Source organism: Hemitrygon akajei, chromosome 29, assembly GCF_048418815.1.
Source record: "Hemitrygon akajei chromosome 29, sHemAka1.3, whole genome shotgun sequence".
Taxonomy (NCBI): Eukaryota; Metazoa; Chordata; class Chondrichthyes; order Myliobatiformes; family Dasyatidae; genus Hemitrygon; species Hemitrygon akajei.
Genome location: NC_133152.1, coordinates 32343528 through 32364278, shown reverse-complemented (window position 1 = coordinate 32364278; position 20751 = coordinate 32343528). Strand labels below are relative to the sequence as shown.

General features: G+C 44.8%; 1 protein-coding gene across 1 annotated transcript in view; it reads left to right on the top strand.

Annotated features, from left to right (window-relative positions):
- LOC140718411 (uncharacterized) overlaps positions 1-20751 on the top strand; it is a 185158-nt gene that overhangs the window by 66925 nt on the left and 97482 nt on the right. The window contains exons 5-7 of the mRNA XM_073032125.1: positions 2-133; positions 6587-6818; positions 12244-12512. Coding sequence (XP_072888226.1) covers positions 2-133; positions 6587-6818; positions 12244-12512 — 633 coding nt within the window. The remainder of the gene's footprint in view (position 1; positions 134-6586; positions 6819-12243; positions 12513-20751) is intronic.

The window sequence follows — 20751 nt, the reverse complement described above, 5'->3', positions numbered from 1 at the left end:
GTGTTGCCAGATCTTGGTGGTCAATGGTGTCGACCTGGGCATTCGCGATAACGACGGCTACACAGCTGCAGAGTTGGCTGAGTATAATGGACACAGTCAATGCGCCAAGTACCTCAAGACAGTCGAGAACATGGTAAGAGAAATCCGCCAGGGAATTACATTTGGAGTCATGGATAAATCCCTCTGATTAATGCCACAAATGCAGACTTCCAGAAGCAGGACGATTGTTCCCATTCTGTGAACTGACTCACTTTCAAGGACTCTAAAACTCATATTCACAGCACTATCTATCGATCGATCTATTGTATTGATGTACACTGGCAATATTGGACTCAAGTGCAGAGGAAAGACAGACTCCAATGTAGAGACAGCGACCAGAGTTTACTCATAATAATTCCAATAGAAAGTCGGTGTCTCAGCTGAGCGACACCGTGAGGCATGACATTCTCAAAACTGGGACCTTGCGATTAACTCTAATCAGGCATCTGCTTAAGTAATCCCCAAGACTATCAAAACAAACTTAACAAGTTTAAATGGAAAGCACTAGGAGATCACGTTACAAAGAGCGAGTCGTTTGTGAAAAAAAACACATGAGGAACTGTAAACAATTAAACAACAATTAACCAATTCAGGTGGTCTAAAATCTTTGGAGCCCAGTGCTCTCTGGCACCCTGCACAGGACTGAAAAGCTTATTACAACCTGTCTCCCTATTAGTCCATCAATGCATTTATCTATCTATCCACCAATCACCTGTCATCTATCTTAATCTATCTCTCTATCTCTATGTATCTGAATGTATAGTTATTGATTTTTCTTTATCTATCTTTGTGTTTATTTATTTATTTAACTCTCTCTATCTATGTATCCATTTTTTTTGTGCAATGATTCTTTGTCAGTCTTCATTTTTGTTTTTTTTTTTCGTAAACTCTATTGTATTTCTTTATATTCCTGCAACTGCCTACAGGAAAATGAATCTCAGGGTTGTATATGGTGACATATACATTGCTAATAAACTTACTTTGACTGGACTTGTTCCTGATAGAAGCATCTGTGTTTGGGTAAAATTCCACAGACAGGAGCAACTCCCTGACCCCTGACCTTTGCCCATATTATGAGGCAAACTTATGATTATTTGGCTATGTTGATCACAACCGTTAATAGAACATAGAACGTGGATCAGTACAGCACAGGTACAGGCCCTTCAGCCCACAGTGTTGTGCCGAACCAGTTAAAAAGCAAATCAAAAACACCCAAACACTAATCCCTCCTCCCTACACCATGTCCATATCCCTCCATCTTCCTTGTATCCATATGCCTATACAAACATCTCGTAAAATGTCTCTAATGTACTTTGCTCTCCACCATACCAGGCCACGCACTCCAGGCATTCACGAGTAAAAAACTTACCCCTCACATCTCCCTTGAACCTACCCCCTCTCGCCTTCAATGCGTGCCCTCTGGTATTAGACATTTCAACCCTGGAAAACTCGCTCTATCTCTGCCTCTCATAATCTTCTAAGCCTCTATCAGATCTCCCCTCAGCCTCTGGCGATCCGGAGAAAACAACCCAAGTTTACCCAGCCTCTCGTGATAGCACATGCCCTCTACACCAGGCAGCATCCTGGTAACCCTCTTCTGGACTCTCTCTAAAGCCTCGACATCCTTCCTGTAGCACGGCGACCGGAACCGTACACAATACTCCAGATGTGACCTAATTGGAGTTTTATAAAGTTGCAACATAACCTCTTGACTTTTGAACTCAGTGCCTCGACTAATAGAAGCAAACATTCCATAAGCCTTTTTAACCACCTTATCGACCTGTGTAGCCACTTTAAAGAAGCGATGAACTTGGATCCCAAGACCTCTCTGTTCAACAACACCATTACGTATCTTGTCCTTAACCACGTACTGTCTCCTTGCATTTTCCCTACCAGGAGCAACACTTCACTTTTATCAGATAAAGCCATCAGACTCCTCGATACTCAGAGCCTGGACTGACACCAACTCACTGCCCTCTACTGCGCCTATTGTCTTGTTTATTATTTATTGTAATGCCTGCACTGTTTTGTGCACTTTATGCAGCCCTGGGTAGGTCTGTAGTCTAGTGTAGTTTTTTTTTCTGTGTTGTTTTTATGTATTCAGTGTAGTTTTTGTACTGTTTCATGTAGCACCATGGCCCTGAAAAACGTCTCATTTTTACTGTGTACTGTACCAGCAGTTATGGTTGAAATGACAATAAAAAGTGACTTGACTTGACTTGACTTAAACTCAATCTGCCATTTCTCTGCCCGTATCAGCAACTGCTCTATATCACACAATGTTCTTTGCCAATCCTCCACACTATCTTGGTATCATCCGCCAATTTACTAATCTACGTTTTGATCCAGGTCATTTATATACATCACAAACAGCAGAGGTCCCAGCACAGCTCCCTGTGGAACTCTACTAATCACAGACCTCCAGCTCGAATAAGTCCCTTCAATCACTACCCCCTGTCTTCTATGTACAAGCCAGTTCTGAATCCAAGCAGCCAATTTTCCCCAGCACCCATGCATCTTAATCTTCTGGATTAGCCCCCCATGAGGTGCTTCGTCAAAAACCTTACTAAAATCCGTGTAGACAACATCCACTGTCCAACCCTCATCATTTTGTCAAAAAACTCAGTCAAGTTGGTAAGGCATAACCTGCCACTCACAAAGTCATACTGGCTCTGCCTAATTAGGCCGTGGGTTTCCAAGTAATCCAATCCCTCTGAATTTTCTCTTGCAATTTCCCTTCCACTGACATCAGACTCACTGGTCTATAGTTCCCAGGAATTTCCCTTGCTCGCTTCTCAAATAGAGGTACAAAATTAGCCACTTGCCAGTCCTCCAGGACCTCGCCTGTGGCCAGAGAGGACACAAGGATACTGGTCAAGGGCCCAGCAAACTCGTCTCTTGCCTCCCTGTGGGGTAAATTGCATCAGACCCTGGGGAATTATCCACCTTAATACTAATTAGGAGGCCCTCCTCCTTGACCTCTAAACACACTAACATTTATACACTCTGTGCTGATCTCCTGGTGCTCTATAATCCTTTTCCTTGGGAAATACTGAAACAAAGTACTCATTAAGTACCTCACATCCAAGCAAATGTTCCCCCCTTTATCCCTGAGTGGTCCCACCCTCTTCCTAGTTATCTTCTTGCTCTTGATGTGTGTATAGGATGTCCTGGGATTCACTTTAATCCTACTTGCCAAGGACTTACCATGGCCCCTCCTGGCTTTCCTACTTCCCTTCTTTATTTCTAGCTTCTGGCTTCTTTATACTCCATAGTGTGCTTCGTTTGACCTTGACTTCTGAAGCTTTGCATTCTTTTCCTTTCTCTTCTTGACTACTTTCATCAACCCTCTGGACATCCAAGGGTCTCTGACCTTTCCATCCCCGTCCTTCCTTCTCACAGGAACATACCTTTCCTGTACTCTGTACAACTGATCTTTAAACCCCCTCCACGTCTGATACGGGCTTACATCAAAGTGGTCTTAATTAAAGCATCTTAGTTCCAGCCTAATGCCCTCATAATTTGCCCTATTCCAATGAGTGAAGAGACTGCGGATGCTGATGAGGGAGAGGTGGAGAGGGGGCACAACCTTGGCAAATAATTTTGTGCCATCTTCCTCTGATGGATGTCAGGGTGTTCACCAGTCAGGAGTAATTAACTCGCCAACAGTGTATGGCGCAAACCCTGACTCTCACGTTGGATACACTCAGCGGCTCAGGCAGTACCTGTGGATAGGGAAACTGAGTTAATGTCATCAGTCAATAAACTTTGTTCTCCTCCCCCACAGAGGCTGCCTGCTTTGCTGAATATTTACCATGTTCTCTGTTATCTCATTTTTCTGGTTTCTAATGTTCTAATTTCACTGTTTTAAATATTACTCTCACCTTTGACATCAAAGGGCAGAGGATCAATTTTATTTGTCCACAAGATTATTTTCTAAATTTTAGCAGCTTATATATATATATATATATATATATATATATACATACATACATACATACAGACAGTGCCTATAAAAAGTATTCACCACCCCCCCACAGAAGTGTTCATGTTTTAGTGTTTTACAACATTGAATCACATTGGATTTAATTTTGCTTTTTTGACACTGATCAACAGAAAAATACACTTCCGTATCTAAGTGAAAACAAATCTCTACAATGTGATCTAAATTAATTACAAATAAAAACCACAAATTAATTGATTGCATAAGTATTCATCCCCATTTAATATGACACACCAGATCGTCACTGGTGCTGCCAATTGGCTTTAGAAGTCACATAATCAGATAAATGGAGACCTGTGTGCAGTCAAAGTGTTTCAATTGATTGTAGTAAAAACACACCTGTATCTGGAAGGTCCAACTGCTGTTGAGTCAGTATCCTGGCAAAAACTACACCATGAAGACAAAAGAACACTCCAAGCAACTCTGTGAAAAAGTTATTGAAAAGCACAAATCAGGAGATGGATACAAGAAAATTTCCATGTCACTGAATATCCCTTGGAGTACAGTTGTCAATCATCAAGAAATGGAAAGAATATGACACAGCTGTCAATCTGCCTAGAGCAGGCCATCCTCAAAATCTGAGTGATCGTGGAAGAAGGCGACTGGTGAGGGAGGCCACCAAGAGACCTATGACAACTCTGGAGGAGTTACAAGTTACAGCTATATGGGAGAGTGGCAAAGAGAAAGCTGTTGTTGAAAAAAGACTCAGATGAAATCTCAGCCAGAGTTTGCCAGAAGGCATGAGGGAGACTCTGAAGGAATGGCTGAAAAACAACAAAGTTAATTCCTGGAGTGGCCAAGTCAGAGTCCAGACCTCAATCCAATTGAGAGTTTATGGCTGGACTTGGAAGAAGGCTGTTCATTCACGATCCCTATGCAATCTGACAGAGCTTGGGCAGTTTTGTGAAGAAGAATGGGGAAAAATTGCAGTGTCCAGATGTGCAAAGCTGATAGAGACCTATCCACACAGACTCGAGGCTGTAATTACTGCCAAAGGTGCATCCACTAAATACTGACTTGAAGGGACTGAATACTTAGGCAATCAATTATTTTGTGTTTGATATTTGTAATTAATTTAGATCACATTGCAGAGATCTGTTTTCACTTTGACATGAAAGAGTCTTTTTCTGTTGATCAGTGTCAAAAAAGCCAAATTAAATCCACTGTGATTCAGATATTCACCTGTTTGTTAGATTAATGAGGGTGGAAATTCATTGCCAATCTGTATCAGCCTGCTGAGAAGGAGGGGAAAGCTTGTGTTCACATACACCTGCCATGCCCTAGAATACTTAACAACTGATCTATTGCCCTGCTAAAAGTGCCACAGTAGCTCAGCAGGTGCCGGCAGTATCAGAACCCAAGTGTGGAGGAAAGGCCGACTCCGACGTAGAGACAGTGACCTGAGTTCATTCGTAATATTTCTAAAGGAACGTCAGTAGTTCAGCAGAGCGACACCACGAGATGTAACATTCTCAAAACTAGGACCCTGTGATTAGCTCTAATTGGGTGTCCCGGTGTGTTTTAGTGAATAGTCCTGGTGTGTGTTAGTGAACGGTCCTGGTGCGTGTTAGTTAACAGTCCTGGTGTGTGTTGGTGAGTAGTCCCGGTGTGTGTTAGTGAGTAGTCCTGGTGCGTGTTAGTGAACGGTCCCGGTGTGTGTTAGTTAACAGTCCTGGTGTGTGTTGGTGAGTAGTCCCGGTGTGTGTTAGTGAATAGTCCAGTGTGTGTTAGTGAGTAGTCCTGGTGCGTGTTAGTGAGTAGTCCTGGTGCGTGTTAGTGAACGGTCCCGGTGCGTGTTAGTGAATGGTCCAGTGTGTGTTGGTGAGTAGTCCCGATGTGTGTTAGTGAATAGTCCAGTGTGTGTTAGTGAGTAGTCCCGGTGTGTGTTAGTGAGTAGTCCCGGTGTGTGTTAGTGAGTAGTCCTGGTGCGTGTTAGTGAACGGTCCCGGTGTGTGTTAGTGAGTAGTCCCGGTGTGTGTTAGTGAGTAGTCCTGGTGCGTGTTAATGAACGGTCCCGGTGTGTGTTAGTGAACGGTCCCGGTGTGTGTTAGTGAGTAGTCCCGGTGTGTGTTAGTGAGTAGTCCTGGTGCGTGTTAATGAACGGTCCCGGTGTGTGTTAGTTAACAGTCCTGGTGTGTGTTAGTGAGTAGTCCCGGTGTGTGTTAGTGAGTAGTCCTGGTGCGTGTTAGTGAACGGTCCTGGTGTGTGTTAGTGAGTAGTCCTGGTGCGTGTTAGTGAGTAGTCCTGGTGCATGTTAGTGAACGGTCTCGGTGTGTGTTAGTGAACAGTCCTGGTGTGTGTTAGTGAATGGTCCTGGTGTGAGTTGGTGAATGGTCCCAGTGTGAGCGCTGGTCTCCTGTGTGATGGGGTCAGTTGAGGATGTGGTTCAGTAGCGAAGCCTGACTCAGGCAACCTGGGAATATGATTGTGTAAATGGAAGTGTAAAGAGTTTGTCCATATCTGGTATAAGGGAGCAAGCTGGACTGGTTGGGAGGAACAGGGTATGTTCATGCTGTGTTACTTCATCTCTCTGTCTCCTTTCAGAGTGTGGAGCACCGGGTCCTGTCTCGGGACCCGTCCCTGGACCTCGAATGCAAACAGCCTGACTCGGGGATGTCATCTCCCAACACCACCGTCTCATCGCAGCAGCCGACTGGGACGGACTTGGGCTCCCCCTCCAGCACACTGTCCAACTACAACTCCTGCCATTCCAGCCAATCCAGTACCAGGGAAAAGAGGGGCAGCCCGGCGGGGCAGGCCCAGGGCCAGGGACAAGGTGTGGCTCAGTAAAGCATTGTCACTCTGAGATAGGAGCTTAAGGCTAGAACAGAACCAGGGAAGAAAGGGGCATGGTTTTGGAATTGGAGGGCAAGGGGAAGTCCTCAGGCACGTAAGTGAGAGATGTGGAGGAGTTCATTTCCACGGAGGGTGAGGAATCTTTGGAACTTCCTACCTCAGGGTACTCTGGAGGTTGACCCAGGTGAAAATCAGGTTAACGGTCATGTATGCAAGCTGGTGCATGGTTGTGTGTGGTGAGGTGGAGATACGTCTCTACCAAAAGAGGTGTAAGGGACTCCTTCCCTCGCTACCCGGCAGGTCACCCTTGGGCAAGGTGTAGCACAAGCTTAGCCTCCTCCTCACCCCCCCCCCCCCCCCGATCAGGGTGACATGAAGCCAAGGGGGCAGGTGGTGGATGGTCGTATGAGCAGCTGGTGCATATCACAAGTCCTGGTGATGCGACCACTGACAATCTCTGAAGAGTATTGATAATGGCTGGGGTCGCCTGTCTTGTAAAGACACTGCCCAGAAGAAGGCAATGGCAAACCACTTCTGTAGAAGCATTTGCCAAGTACAATCATGGTTAGTGGAAAGACCATGATCACCCACATCATACAATCGAGCACATAATGATGATGTCATACAATATGGCACATAATGATGATGTTGGTGACAGAGGTGTGATGAAAAACTTTAAAACTTACGGCAACTTTTCAGGCACATAGAGGCACGATGTTCAGAAGAAAAGCATTATTTGTACATAAATGGTGCAAGGCAGAACACAATTAGATCAAAAACAAGCAAACTGCATTGCATTGGGAAAGTGGTCAAAATGGTCACAGTGTGGCTAATAGATGAGGGTTGTGCAGATTAGTTCAAGAAATGACTGGTTGAAGGCATGTAGCTGTTCTGGAATCTGAAGGTTTGGGATTTCAGGCTCCTGTACCTCCTGCCTGATGGTAGCTATGATTTAAGGCTTCCCACGGTGTAATGTGGACTTCCGGAGTGTGAGGCCAACCTCTGTGACCACAGCATAAACACAAGTACATTCCCTATGTGCCATGTCATATGACATCATCATTATGTGCCATGTCGCATGACGTGGGCAAGCATGGTCTTTCCATGATCAAGATTGTTCTTGGTAAATGCTTCTACAGAAGTGGTTTGTCATTGCCTTCTTCTGGGCAGTGTCTTTACAAGATGGGTGACCCCAGCCATTATCAATACTCTTCAGAGATTGTCTGCCTGGCGCCAGTGGTCACATAACCAGGAGTTGTGATATGCACCAGCTGCTCAGACGACCGTCCACCACTTGCTCGTGTGGCATCACGTGATCCTGATCGGGGAGGCTGAGCAGATGCTACACCTTGCCCAAGGGTGACTTGTAGGCTAGCAGAGGGAAGGAGTGCCCTTCACTTCCTTTGGTAGAGATGTATCTCCACCCGGTCATCCTATAAGCACAGGACATTCTGCCGATACTGGAAAAAACAGAGCAACACACACGAAGTACTGGAGGAATTCAGTAGGTCTGGCAGCATCTGTGGAAAGGAAAAAAGAGTCAAGGTGTCGGGCCAAGACTGCTGTTGTACTGGGTTACTGCTTTAGTCAGACCTGTAGAATGGCTCCTTTTGGTTTGTTAGTGAAGCTTTGTCTCCACCTAGTGGTAATGAGAAACATTACATGCTCTATCATTTTTTTCGGTTTCAACCAGTTCTGTGCTTGAGAGCAATTTGAATGTTACCTGAGAAATTTGATTAACTCAACAAGGGAGGTTTTTTTTAAATTAAAAAAAAAGAAATATTTCATTTATGCTGAGGTCCTGCCCTTCTCGCAAATTGTAATAGTTAGGTTTTATTGAAATTGCTTCAGGTCTGAAGGGTGAGGAAGCCAAGTTGCTAGTTCCATTTGGACTCCATCACAGAAGGGTTGTGGACAAATGAGGATTTGGGTAGTTCCACTAGATGGCGCCCAGAGCCTTGAGGTTCATCTCAGAATGGGGACCTCCACATACTGTGCCAAATTTTTGTAAAGCTGCCGAGAGTCATAAAAATGTTAAGGGGAGATGTCAGAAGTTAGGCTTTTTATACAGAAAGTGGTGGGTGTGTGGAACACACCGGTGGTGGAGACTGATACAATACAGATATTTAGAAGATTCTGCCTCCTCTACATTGAGAGACTTGCCATAAATTGGGGGACTGCTTCGACGAGTACCTCCACCCCATCCACCAAAAGCAGATCTTCCTGGCGGCCAAACATTTTAATTCCCATTCCCGTTCTGAAATGTCGGTCCATGGCCTCCTCTTGTGTCACAATGAGGCCACCCTCAGGGTGGAGGAGTACCTGGTGACCCAGGCAAGGTAGGACAACGTCAGCATGGTTCCTTCAAGGGAAAATTTTGCCTGATAAATCTGTTGGAGTTCTTTGAGGAGATTACAGGTAGGAGAGATGAAGAGGATTCAGTGGATGTTGTATATCTGGACTTAGACCATAAGACCAGCTGCCACACATGAGGGTGTTTACTAAGTTAAGAGCCGATGGTATTACAGGAAAGTTACTGGCATGGTTAGAGCATTGGCTGATTGGTAGGAAGCAGCAAGTGCAAATGAGAGAATCCTATTCTGACTGACTGCCGGTGACTAGTGGTGTTCCTCAGGGGTGGGTGTTGGGACCACTTCTTTTTATGCTGTATATCAATGGTTTAGATGTTGGAATAGATGGCTTTGTCGCTAAGTTTGCAGACAATGCAAAGATTGGTGGAGGGGCAGGAAGTGTTGAGGAAACAGGTAGGCTGCAGAAGGACTTGGATAAATTAGGAGAATGATCAAGAAAGTAGCAAATGAAATACAATGTTGGAAAACACATTGTCATGCACTTTGGTAGTAGAAATAAATGTGCAGACTATTTTCTAAGCGAGGAGAAAATCCAAAAATCTGAGATGCAAAGGGACTTGGGAGTCCTTGTGTAGAACAACCAAAAGGTTGACCTGTGGAGGCCAGGTCATTGGGTGTATTTAAGGCAAACCTTGATAGGTTCTTGATTGGACACGGCATCGAAGGTTACAGAGAGAAGGCTGAGGAGGGGAAAAATGGACCAGCCATGATTGAATGGCAGAGCAGATTTGATGGGCCAAATGGCCTAATTCTGCTCTTATGTTTCATGGACTTATGGTCTTGTATTCTGTTTGGGTAGCGTCCAACCTGATGCTATGAATATCAATTTCTCATTCCAGAGAAAAATTTCTCTTCCCCGTCCCTTCTTTCTCTATTCCCCACACTGATTTCTTGCCTTTTCTCACCTCCCCCCTGTGCCCCTTTCTCCTTCCCTTTCTCCTGTGGTCTACTTTCCTCCCCATTAGATTAATTCCTCTCCAGCTTTTTACCTGTCCCACCCACCTGGCTTCACCAGTGCTCATCCCCCTTCCATCCCCCCCACCATTTTATTTCCCCTCCCTTTCCAGTCCTAATGAAAGGTCTCGCTCTTTATTCATTTCCATCGATATACTGCCTGACCTGCTGAGTTCCTCCAGCATTTTGTGTGTGTTGCTCTGGATTTCCAGCATTGGCAGAATTTCTCATGTCACAGGTAGTCTCATAGATATAAAAAAGCATGGAGGGTAATGAGTCGTGTAGGAGGGAAGGGTTAGTAGGTTTATGTAGATAGGTAGAATATTGTGGGCCGAAGGGCCTGTACTGTTTTATGATTCATAAAAAACAAATGGAGCTTCAAATACTGGCGGCATCAAACCTGAAAATGCTTGTGTTCTGCTTAAAGTTTTTAAAAAAAGACAGAGAAAATGTGTTCATTTAATGAGCGAAATAATTGCGAAAGGGGTTTACCTTCTTTCTCTTTTCCCTGGTGGATTTCTTCCTCATCCCTCCTCCGTGACGGGGGGGGGGGGGGGGTGGAGACTGTTCCTCAGTCAACATCAGTGTTGGCGGTTTGATGAGAAAAGATCTCGTCACGGCCCCTGATTCACTGGAGGTCTGCCAGTGGGGTGGGGGGGGGGGGGGAACGTGATTAATGCACCCAGCGTGATTCCCACTGCTCGTCTTGCAGTCTCGAAGTTCAAAGTAAATTTATTATCAAAGTACATACATATCACTGTATACAGCCCTGAGATTCATTTTCTTGCGGGCATTAACAGTAATTACAATGAAACACCACCAGAATTACTGAAAGATCCCATACATTATGGACAAACAACCAGTCTGCAAAAGACAACACATTGTGCAAATACAAAGGAAGCAAAAAAAAAAATCAACAAATATCGAGAATATGAGATGAAAGGTCTCCTTTATGAGGTTGCTCATTCTGTGACCAGCTGTTGGCCTCTGGTGAGCAAGACTGATTTACAAATGTACAAATCCTGAAGCCCACTTAGACGTAAAATTAATTATGTCGAATTGACTGTCGGCAACACGCACACAAAATGGTGGAGGGACTGAGCAGGTCAGGCAGCATCTACTGAGAGGAATAAACAGTTGATTTTTTTTGTTGGGGGGGTGGTGCTGAGACCCTTCGTCAGGACTGGAAAGGAAGGGGACAGAAGCCAGGATAAGAAGGAGGGGGAGGAGAACAAGCTGGCAGGTGACAGGTGAGACCAGGTGAAGGTGGGGGAGTGTGGGGAAGGATGAAGCAAGAAGCTGGGAGGTGATAGGTGTAAAAGGTTGAAGGGCTGAAGAAGAGGGAATCTGATTGGAGAGGACAATGGACCATAGAAGGAGGAGGGGCACCAGAGGGAGATGATGGGCAGGTAAGATGACTCCCACATTTATATTTGGGAAGGGAAGAAAAGAGCGGCCTTGCATTTATATAGCACCTTTTCTGATCTCAGCACACTCCAAAATATTCTCAACAACATGGCACACACTGAATGCTGGAGGAAATCAGCAGATGAGGCTGCATCCACGGAGATGAACGAACGGTGTGTGTTTCAGGCCGAGGGCTTTCATCAGGTCCCGATGGACTGCTTATTTCCCTCCATAAGTGCGGCTTGATGTGCTGAGTTCCTTCAACATTTTGTGCACTTTGCTCAAGGTCTGCAGGACCTCTCGCGCCTCTGAGGAATCACCTGTGATGTTACAAGCTGCACAACGATTATGAAGCACAAAAAACTGGAAATGATATAAATCCAAAATAGAACAGAACAGGTGAGAAACATTCAGCAGGCCTGGGACACCTGTAGGGGGGGGAGGGCAAAAGTGAGAAAGATAGAGTCAGAGAGAGAGAGAGAGCCGGATCTGCTGAGTATTCCTTGCAATTTTTACTTTTATTGCATGGCAATTATTGCAACACTCCTCCTTAAGATTCATTAATACAACCAGTGGATTCCCCTTGCAAACTAAAGTTTTATAGCCCGATTTTTTTCCCCCCAAGAGTTCCGAAGTTTTCCTTGGATTCTGATTGAACTTCCTTGTTCCCAGGGCCATCAGCGAATACGGACATGGACACTTACATGGACATGCTGAACCCGGAGGTGAGCCCTCGGGAAAACCAGGCACCGGGAAGCAAAGCTCTTCCGCTACCTCCTATGTTCCCGGCTCCGTCTCCCCCGGCGACGTCTCAGCCGCTGCCACCTCCGCCCTGCTACCCGGCACCACACCCCCCGGCGGAAGAGCCCTCGGCGGACATGTACGCGCACACGAGGAGTAACCTTCGGCAGGTCAAGAACGAAGCATCGAATAAACTGGAGGTGAGGATGGTTGATTAGTTGACATGACCACCAGAGTTCAGATCTTCTCTGGGAAAACAATACAGCTGCACAGGAGGCTGACGAAACCTTACTTCGCCATGAAGGATGTCATGAAGCGAGAGAGGGTGCAGGATAGATTCATGATGGTGTTCCAAAGGGGTAACAGAGAGCGAGGATCTCACAGAACTCCCATTAAACTGAGGAGGCAAACGTCTTCAAGTTCGGCATGCCTTGGAGAAACTTTCCAAAGGAGCCACAAAATGGATCAGGACTAGAAAGCAAGGTGGATAAAGCCAGGATAAAAAATTGGGTGGAGGAGGAGTGCAAACTAGCAGGTGATAGGTGAGGTTAGGTGAGCAGAAAGATAGATGGGTGAGGGCTGGGGGGGGGGGTGAAGTAAGAAGCTGGGAGGTGATAGGTGGAAAAGGTAAACGGCTGAAGAAGAAGGAATCTGATAGGAGAGGAGAGTGGACCACAGGAGAAAAGGAAGAAGGAGAGGCACTGGAGGGAGATGATGGGCAGGTAAGGTGAGGAGAATGGGTAAAAGGGGGAGCTAGAAAGAAGAAAAGAAAAAGAGAGAAGGGGGAGAGGGAAGGAATTACTGGATTAATCAATGTACATGGTGTCGGGTTGAACGACTATAGTCTGGGAGTTATAACAGCCAAAACTAGAATCAGAGCAGAAAGACATTTGGCCCGTTACTCTGATCCTAGCTCCTAGAGGGAAATCCTACCTGACAAGTCTTTGAGGAATACACAAAGTAGAATTGGTGGATGTTGTGTACTTGGATTTTCAGAAGGCCATTGACAAGGGTCACATGTGAGGCTGCAAAACGAAGTAAAAGTCCATGGTATTACAGGAAAGATGCTAAAATGGCAGATGATCGGGCGACTAGCAGAAGGCAGAGAATGGGAACGAAGGGGGCCTTTTCCAGTTGGCTGCTGGTGACTATCAGTGTTCCACAGAGGTTGGTGTTGGGTACTCTACTTGGCGTGTTATACATCAATGATGTGGCCAAGTTTATAGTGGAAGTTGATATGTTCTTGACTGGTCAGGGTGTCAAAGACTACAGGCAGAAAGCAGGGGAAGGGGTTGAGTGGGAAAATAAAGCAGCCACAATCAAATGGTAGAGCACGCCTGATGGGCTGAATGGCCTAATTCCGCCCCTCTGTCTTATGAAAGAACTACCTATTTACTTCTATCCCATGTGTTCTTTCCCACAGCCCTCCAATTTTATTTTCCATGATGTGTGTTCACACACAATGAAAATGACACCTAAATCCCCTTGCAGCACCCTTTCAGGCAGTGTTTGATAACTCAAGGTCAGATATTTGGTATTTTCAGATCAAAGCTGCTTTAATACTGGTGTTAATCGACTTATTTTAAATCCTTTCTGACAGCGGATAAAGTAACACCACAGCAGGGTGTTAAATCTTTGTTCCCCACTGACTTGAGTCTCCGCTGTGAAGATTTATACCTCAAACTCTCTCAGTGATCCCCACGAGTAAGTACACAACAAACACAATCTAGATGCATCACAGGGGTAGATTATTACTAGGTTTGTCTTCAAACCTTATAGAGCGATGTTAGGATATTAATATACACTCAGTGGCCACTTTATTAGGTACCTCCTGTAGCTTTCAAAGTGTATGTTCTGTGTGTACGTTCGTGGTTTTCTGCTGCTGCTGTGACCCATCCACTCCAAGGTTCAAAATGTTGTGCATTCAGAGACGCTCTTCTGCACACCACGGTTGTAACGTGTGGTTATTTGAGTTACTGTCACCTTCCTGTCAGCCTGAATCTGTCTGGCCGTTCTCCTCTCTGACATTTCTCATTAACGAGGCATTTTTGCCTACAGAACTGCTGCTCGCTGGATGATTTCTGTTTTACGCACTATTCTCTGTAAACTCTAGATGCCGCTGTGCATGAATATCACGGGAGATCAGCAGTTTCTGAGATACTCAAACCACCCTGTCTGGCACCAACAATCATCCCACTGTTAAAGTCACTTTTCTTCCCCATTCTGGGTCTGAACAACTAGCGAACCTCGTGACCATGCCTGCATCCTTTTATACACTGAGTTGCTGCCACGTGATTGGCTGATTAGATATTTGCATTAACAAGCAGGTGTACAGGTGTACCTTTAAAATGGCCACCGAGTGTACGTCTCTAGGCTGTGGGATAGGTGGTGAGCTAAACCAACCAAGCTATTTATTAAATAAATGGACTCACTGAGAGAAGGGAAGTGTTTCCTTCCTGTGCATCTCGTTTTAGTCCTCACAATATTGGCAGAGCATGTCACTGCACACAGGTATTACTGGGAAGTACTCTTTAAACCTCTCTGTATCATTTGATAGTATGAACACATTTCTATACTTAATGCCATCCTGTGGCCCTCTGGGGTGAAACCCCTTCCACTGCCCTCGATGATGTGTTGTAATATCAACTAGACAGCCAGCCAAACTCCATTCAAAGATGACAAGAGAGTCTGAATATAGCTTCCTAGCTTCTTGGTTTTATTGCTGACTCAATGGTATGACATAGCGAACAAGGAGTGAAAAGACAATGCTTCTGTTCAGGACGGTTTTGGATAGAAACTTCTTTCACTCCTAACATAAACCTCCAGCCTTCTGCCAGCCAATGTGATTTCCTACTTACTACTTCCTGTCTGCATAGGAAGTGGCCTAATATAGATCTGAAACTGCTCATTTCAAAATAAAAGCCGAACGTGCTTAATCACGTGGTAAAATCAAACCAATAGCCCAAAAGGCAGAACACTCCTTGTTTGAGGGGCTTCAGCACCCGATTCCAGTCACTCAGCAGTAGAAGAGCACTAGGGCTGTGGTCCTGCCCCACCTGACGCAGCTCCTCCCCGTCCAGTAGTTGTAGAACACCAGACTGTGCTGCTTCCCCACGGAGCCCTTGGCGCTGGCTGCGCCAGGCGTCAGTGTATCGTTCAGCACGTACTGCAGCCCAGGATGTGCCAGCTGACGGCGTTCCTTTATGGACTTCTCACCGTGCTGGAAGGCCCAGCAAGTTTCAGGAAGACGAAAAGTCGGTCTTTCGGGAGTTAATGATCTTCCAGCAATATTTGATGTTCTTCCCAGCATTCCATTCGTGTCTGCAGAAGAAGCAGGGGAGGGGCAGATGATTTGGGAAAGTGAACAGACCACAGGAGACACGGTTTAGTGGCCAATGTCCCACACCTTCGTTGACCTAGATCCAATTCCATGCTATCTGTGTGCATCTACACATTCACACATCGTTATCAGACTCTTGAATGGAGCTCTCATACACTAAACATTAACACCCTCAATCTCCCAGTCACTCTCATCATGTTCCTTGAACTTGTTTACCTGCACTGCAATTACTCCGTGACTGTAACACCATTTTCTGCATTCCGTTTTACTTTTTCCTTCCTCAATGTGCTTATGCATGGCACGACCTGATTGGATGTTATGCAAACTTAAGCTTTTCACTGTATCTTGGTACGTGGGACAGCAACTGTAAAATCAACCAAAGAACACCCTGTTGCTTTCTCTTGGGTATTCCAATTTCCTCCCACGTCCCAAAGACATACTTGTCATTGGGTTAATTACCTCTGTCCCATCTTAAGAGTTTCTTCCCCCATGCAGTTAATCTGATCAACCATTCTACCTAGCCCCTCCCATCCCCTCGCTCTGTTATCACCATGACTGCACTGGGTGGTGAGGTGGAGATACATCTCTACCAAAGGAGGTGTAAGGTGCTCTTTCCCTGCATGGACTACACTACACTGTAACCATTTAAACCACTTTTTTTAATAATGCTGTTTGCCTTGTAAATACATGCTGGTATTTATGTATTTATACACATTTTACATCTTTCTATAATTATTTATAATTGTTGAAGTTGTTTCATGTTGTATGTCCCTGACCAACACACCACAGCAAATACCTAATACATTGAAAGGTATACAGCGAAGAAAGTTAGCCCTTAAATCTTGATCCTAGTAAAGTTGGGAAAGATAAGTGAGTGGGGGAAGGGGGGAGTGAGAAGCAGAGAGGTGATATGTGGAAATGTAAAGGGCTGGAGAAGGATCAATATGATAGGAGAGGACAGTGGACCATGGGAGGACGGGCAGGAGGAGGGGCACCAGAGAGAGGTGAAAGGCAGGTGAGGAGAAGAGGGGGATAAGACGGAAGCCAGAATGGAGAATAGAAAAAGTGAGGGGAGGGGGAAAAATTCTGGAAGTTTGAGAAATTAATGTTCGTGTTGATTGATTGAAAGACTACAGTCTGGGAGTTATTTTGGCCATTATGCTGGTCCTAGCTCTTTGAAAGCATGGTTTCCTTGAGGAAGTCTGTTGAAATTCTTTGAGGAAGTAATAGTTAGGATGGGCAAAGGAGAGTCGATGGATGTTGTTTACTTGAATTTTCAGAAGGCTTTTGTCAAGATGCCACGCATCAAGCTGCTAAGCAAGATAAGAGGCCGTTGTATTACAGGAGAGGTTCTAGCATGAACGGACTGCATGGCTGACAGAAGGCGAAGTGTGGGCTGGTGATCCTTGATCCCAGTACTAGTGGCTGATGGGAGGATGAGTGGATGTTAAGAGGCACAAAAGGGAGATTGGGTTGTGGGAAATAAAAGTGCAATGGGAATGATGGGGTTGCTCTGAGAGCCAGCGTAGACACCGATGGGCAAAACAGCCTCTTCATCTATCTGAAGGATGTATGAAATATCGGTGGAGTGGATTGAAGGGGCCGTGTTGCCTACCCTACTCCGATTTCTTGGTTCCTTTGTGAGCAGACTTAACAAGATATGTTGTTATGTTGCAATTAAACTAATTATAAAAACTGCAATCACAAACTCATTTTACAGCTGAACGCCCGTGTCAAACCCTTCAGCGCTGATTAAACTTATTAGGTGTTGAAGGAAGCATAGTGCCCCATTGTGTGAGTTCACAATTACCTGCTCTCTGATTGCTGTTATTTACTGATCCGAGAGCACTGACTAACCTGTCTAATTAGCAAAACCTTCACTGTTTAATGAGCATCAGACTTGTGCTGAAGACTATTTCAATGTAACAAAATAATTCATTCCTTTTAATAATCACCCTGGGAACTTTGGCTGTTTTTCCCATTTGTGGACGTAGAAAGATTTTTTTTTTTAGCTTGCTTCACCTTTCATATCTCAAAGTCTACCGCTAGTGAAGCATAGTCGCCATTGTATTGGAGCAAGCACAGAGAGTAATGTGATATTAATACCGCATTATACGTTGCTAGATTCATTTTATTAACCTGCAAAATGTGGGTGTTATTATCTAAGGCAGAATTTATTCCCATCCCTGTGGGATTTGTTTGTCATTTTGGAAATCAGTTACTGCACAACTAGTTGTGAGTCCGGAGCCATGCATGAGCCTGTCTAGTAAAGCTGGTGCATTTCCTTCCTGGACAAGAGTCAACCAATGCACTCATGCATCAGCACACAGAGAACGCTGTAGGAACTCAGCATCTATGGAGGAAAATGAATAGTCGACATGATTGGGCCAAGACAGGACTCCTACATCAGCTCATGTAATTCTTCGCCCAATTCTAAGGATTAGAATTTAAAGCCCAATTCTTAGCTCATTCTAAGAATGCAGTGTGCATTCTTACATTAGTTCAGCAATCTCAGGATTTTAGTTGTATGTAAGTTAAATATTTCTTTAATTACCTGAACTTAAGTTCCTCGGCTGTGATGTTGAGATTAATACTGGTCACCAGCGGCTCGTCTCTAGGCAACTCCGAGCTCCTGAATCGGCCAAGCACCAAGGAAGAACTAACAAGCAATGCTAGAAACACTCAGTAGGTCAGTCAGCATCTGTGGAAAGAGAACAGAGTAATACTTTATTTATTTAAAGTAATATTTCTTTTATACATTTCTTACTGTAATTTGCAGTATTTTTAATGTATTGCCCTGCAATGCTCCACACACAAAAGAACAAATTTCCCAACATATGTCAGTGATAATAAAGCTGATTCTGATTCTAGGCCAACGTCCTTTCATCAGAACATTTTTCATGAATGATCATCAAAGTGAAATATTATTTCTGATTTACTCCGCACAGATGCTGAGTATTTCTAGCATTTGTCCATCTGTCAGAATCTCGGACAGACTCTCTCTCACTAGCGAGGGAGAGAGCGATCACTCCTGCAACAACGAGATCGGGAGACCAGCTCTCCAAGCCCTCCCCATTCAAGGACCTACAGGCTCTCATTCGCCACAAAAGAGAGAGAGAGAGAGAGAAAGAAAGAAAAATCACCCGGCTACAGATGCCTGCTTCTGACAATAGCACACACCGCCTGCTGTCTCGATGTTTCAGTCTCCCACGACACTTCAGTTGCCGACATCGGTGAGGAACTGGGTCACCTACGGGGCCGCACCCTGAAGACACAGACCTTCCAGGCCGCACCTGGAGATATCGAAATGCCGGTGCGAAAACTCACCGCTCACGGAGAACCGTAGTTTGAGCTGTAGCTGTAGATCACGGTCTCGGACAGGACCCCAGCCACCTTGAAAGGAGAAAAATAAGCTGTTGCATGGACGAACTGGACAAAATCACCCAGTTCTACAAAAACTTCAGGCACCATCTTTTCTCACACTTCTAGCACTTCCCCTCTTATTGAAGAAATGTTTAAGGGAAACACGAGGGGGGAAGTTCTTCACTCGGAGGGTGGTGAGAGTGTGGGACGAGCTGCCAGAGGAAGTGATAGATGCAGGTTTGATTTCAATGGTTAAGGAAAGTTTGGGTAAATACATGAATGGGAGGGGTTTGGTCCAGGTGCAAGTCAATGATAGTAGGCATAATAACAGTTTGGCACTAGATGGGCCGAAGGACCGGGTTTCTGTGCTGCTGTGCTCTATGGCTCCATGACTCAAATGAGATCACCTCCCATTCTTGTAATCTCAATACCCTAGAGCACTTAATCTCTCCTTGAATGACCCACCCGCCAGCCATGAATCAATCTGGCGAACATTTGCTGCCCTCCATTTGTTGGAAGTACAGTATGTCCCAGGTAGTGAGATTGTACCTGTACCCAGTGTTCTAGGAGCATGCACATTTGGAACGCAGCAGCTCTCCTGCTCTTAGATCCTCTATATTCACGCACAAGGGCACCCAGGTCCCTCCTAATATACTTCTAATATTGTAAACACTTCTTTAAGAACCCTGAATTGGGGGAAGTATTTTGCCTTTATCTGAAATAAAAATCAAAATGTAAAAATGTGTTAGAAATGGTCAGAAGGATGTGTGGCATCCATGGGAGGAGAAAAAGTGAGAGTTGTGCCAAGTTCAAAGTCAATTTATTATCAAAGTACATAGATGTCACCATATACAACCCTGAGATCTGTCTTCTTGTGGACAGATTCAATAAATCTATAGAAAAATAACCGCAACAGAATTAATGAAAGACTGCCCAACTTAGGCATTCAATTAGAGTGCAGAAGACGACAAACTGTGCAAGTACATAAATTAATACTAATGAATAAATAAGCAATATTTAGCAAGAACATGAGATGAGGAGTCATTGAAAGTGAGTCCACTGGTGTGGGAATATGTCAAAGATTGGGCAAGTGAGATTAAATGAAGTTACCTGCTTTGGTTCAAGAGCCTGATGGTTGCGGGGTAATAACTGTCTCTGAACCTGGTGGTGTGAGTCCTGAGAGTCCTGTGCTTTCTTCCTGATGGCAGGAGTGAGAAGAGAGCATGGCCTGGGTAGTGGAGGTCCCCTGATGATGATTTCCTGCATTAGCATTTCATGTAAATGCGCTCAACAGTTGGGAGGATTTTATCCATGATGGACTGGGCCATATCCAGAACTTCTTGTGGATTTTCCAACAATCTTGATTGAGATGGAGGTATAACAAATCCAAAGAGCAAGAGTGATTATTGAAGGAAAATAAAAAGAGAAAGAAAACAGTCCTGATGTGGGGCCTCTGCCTGAAACATCAACTGTTTATTCCTCTCCATAGATGAACCTTCTGAGTTCCTCTGGCATTTTGTGTGTATTACACTGGATTTCCAGCACCCGCAGAATCCTTTGTGTTTAAGTGCATGTTTCTTTTAAAACTTGATTTCATGTTTTATTTTATTTAGAGATACAGCCCAGTAATAGGCCCTTCTAATCCAATGAGTCTGTACCGCCCAATTACACCCATGTGTTACCTATTAACCTAAAAACCTGTACGTCTTTGGCATGTGGGAGGGAACTGGAGCACC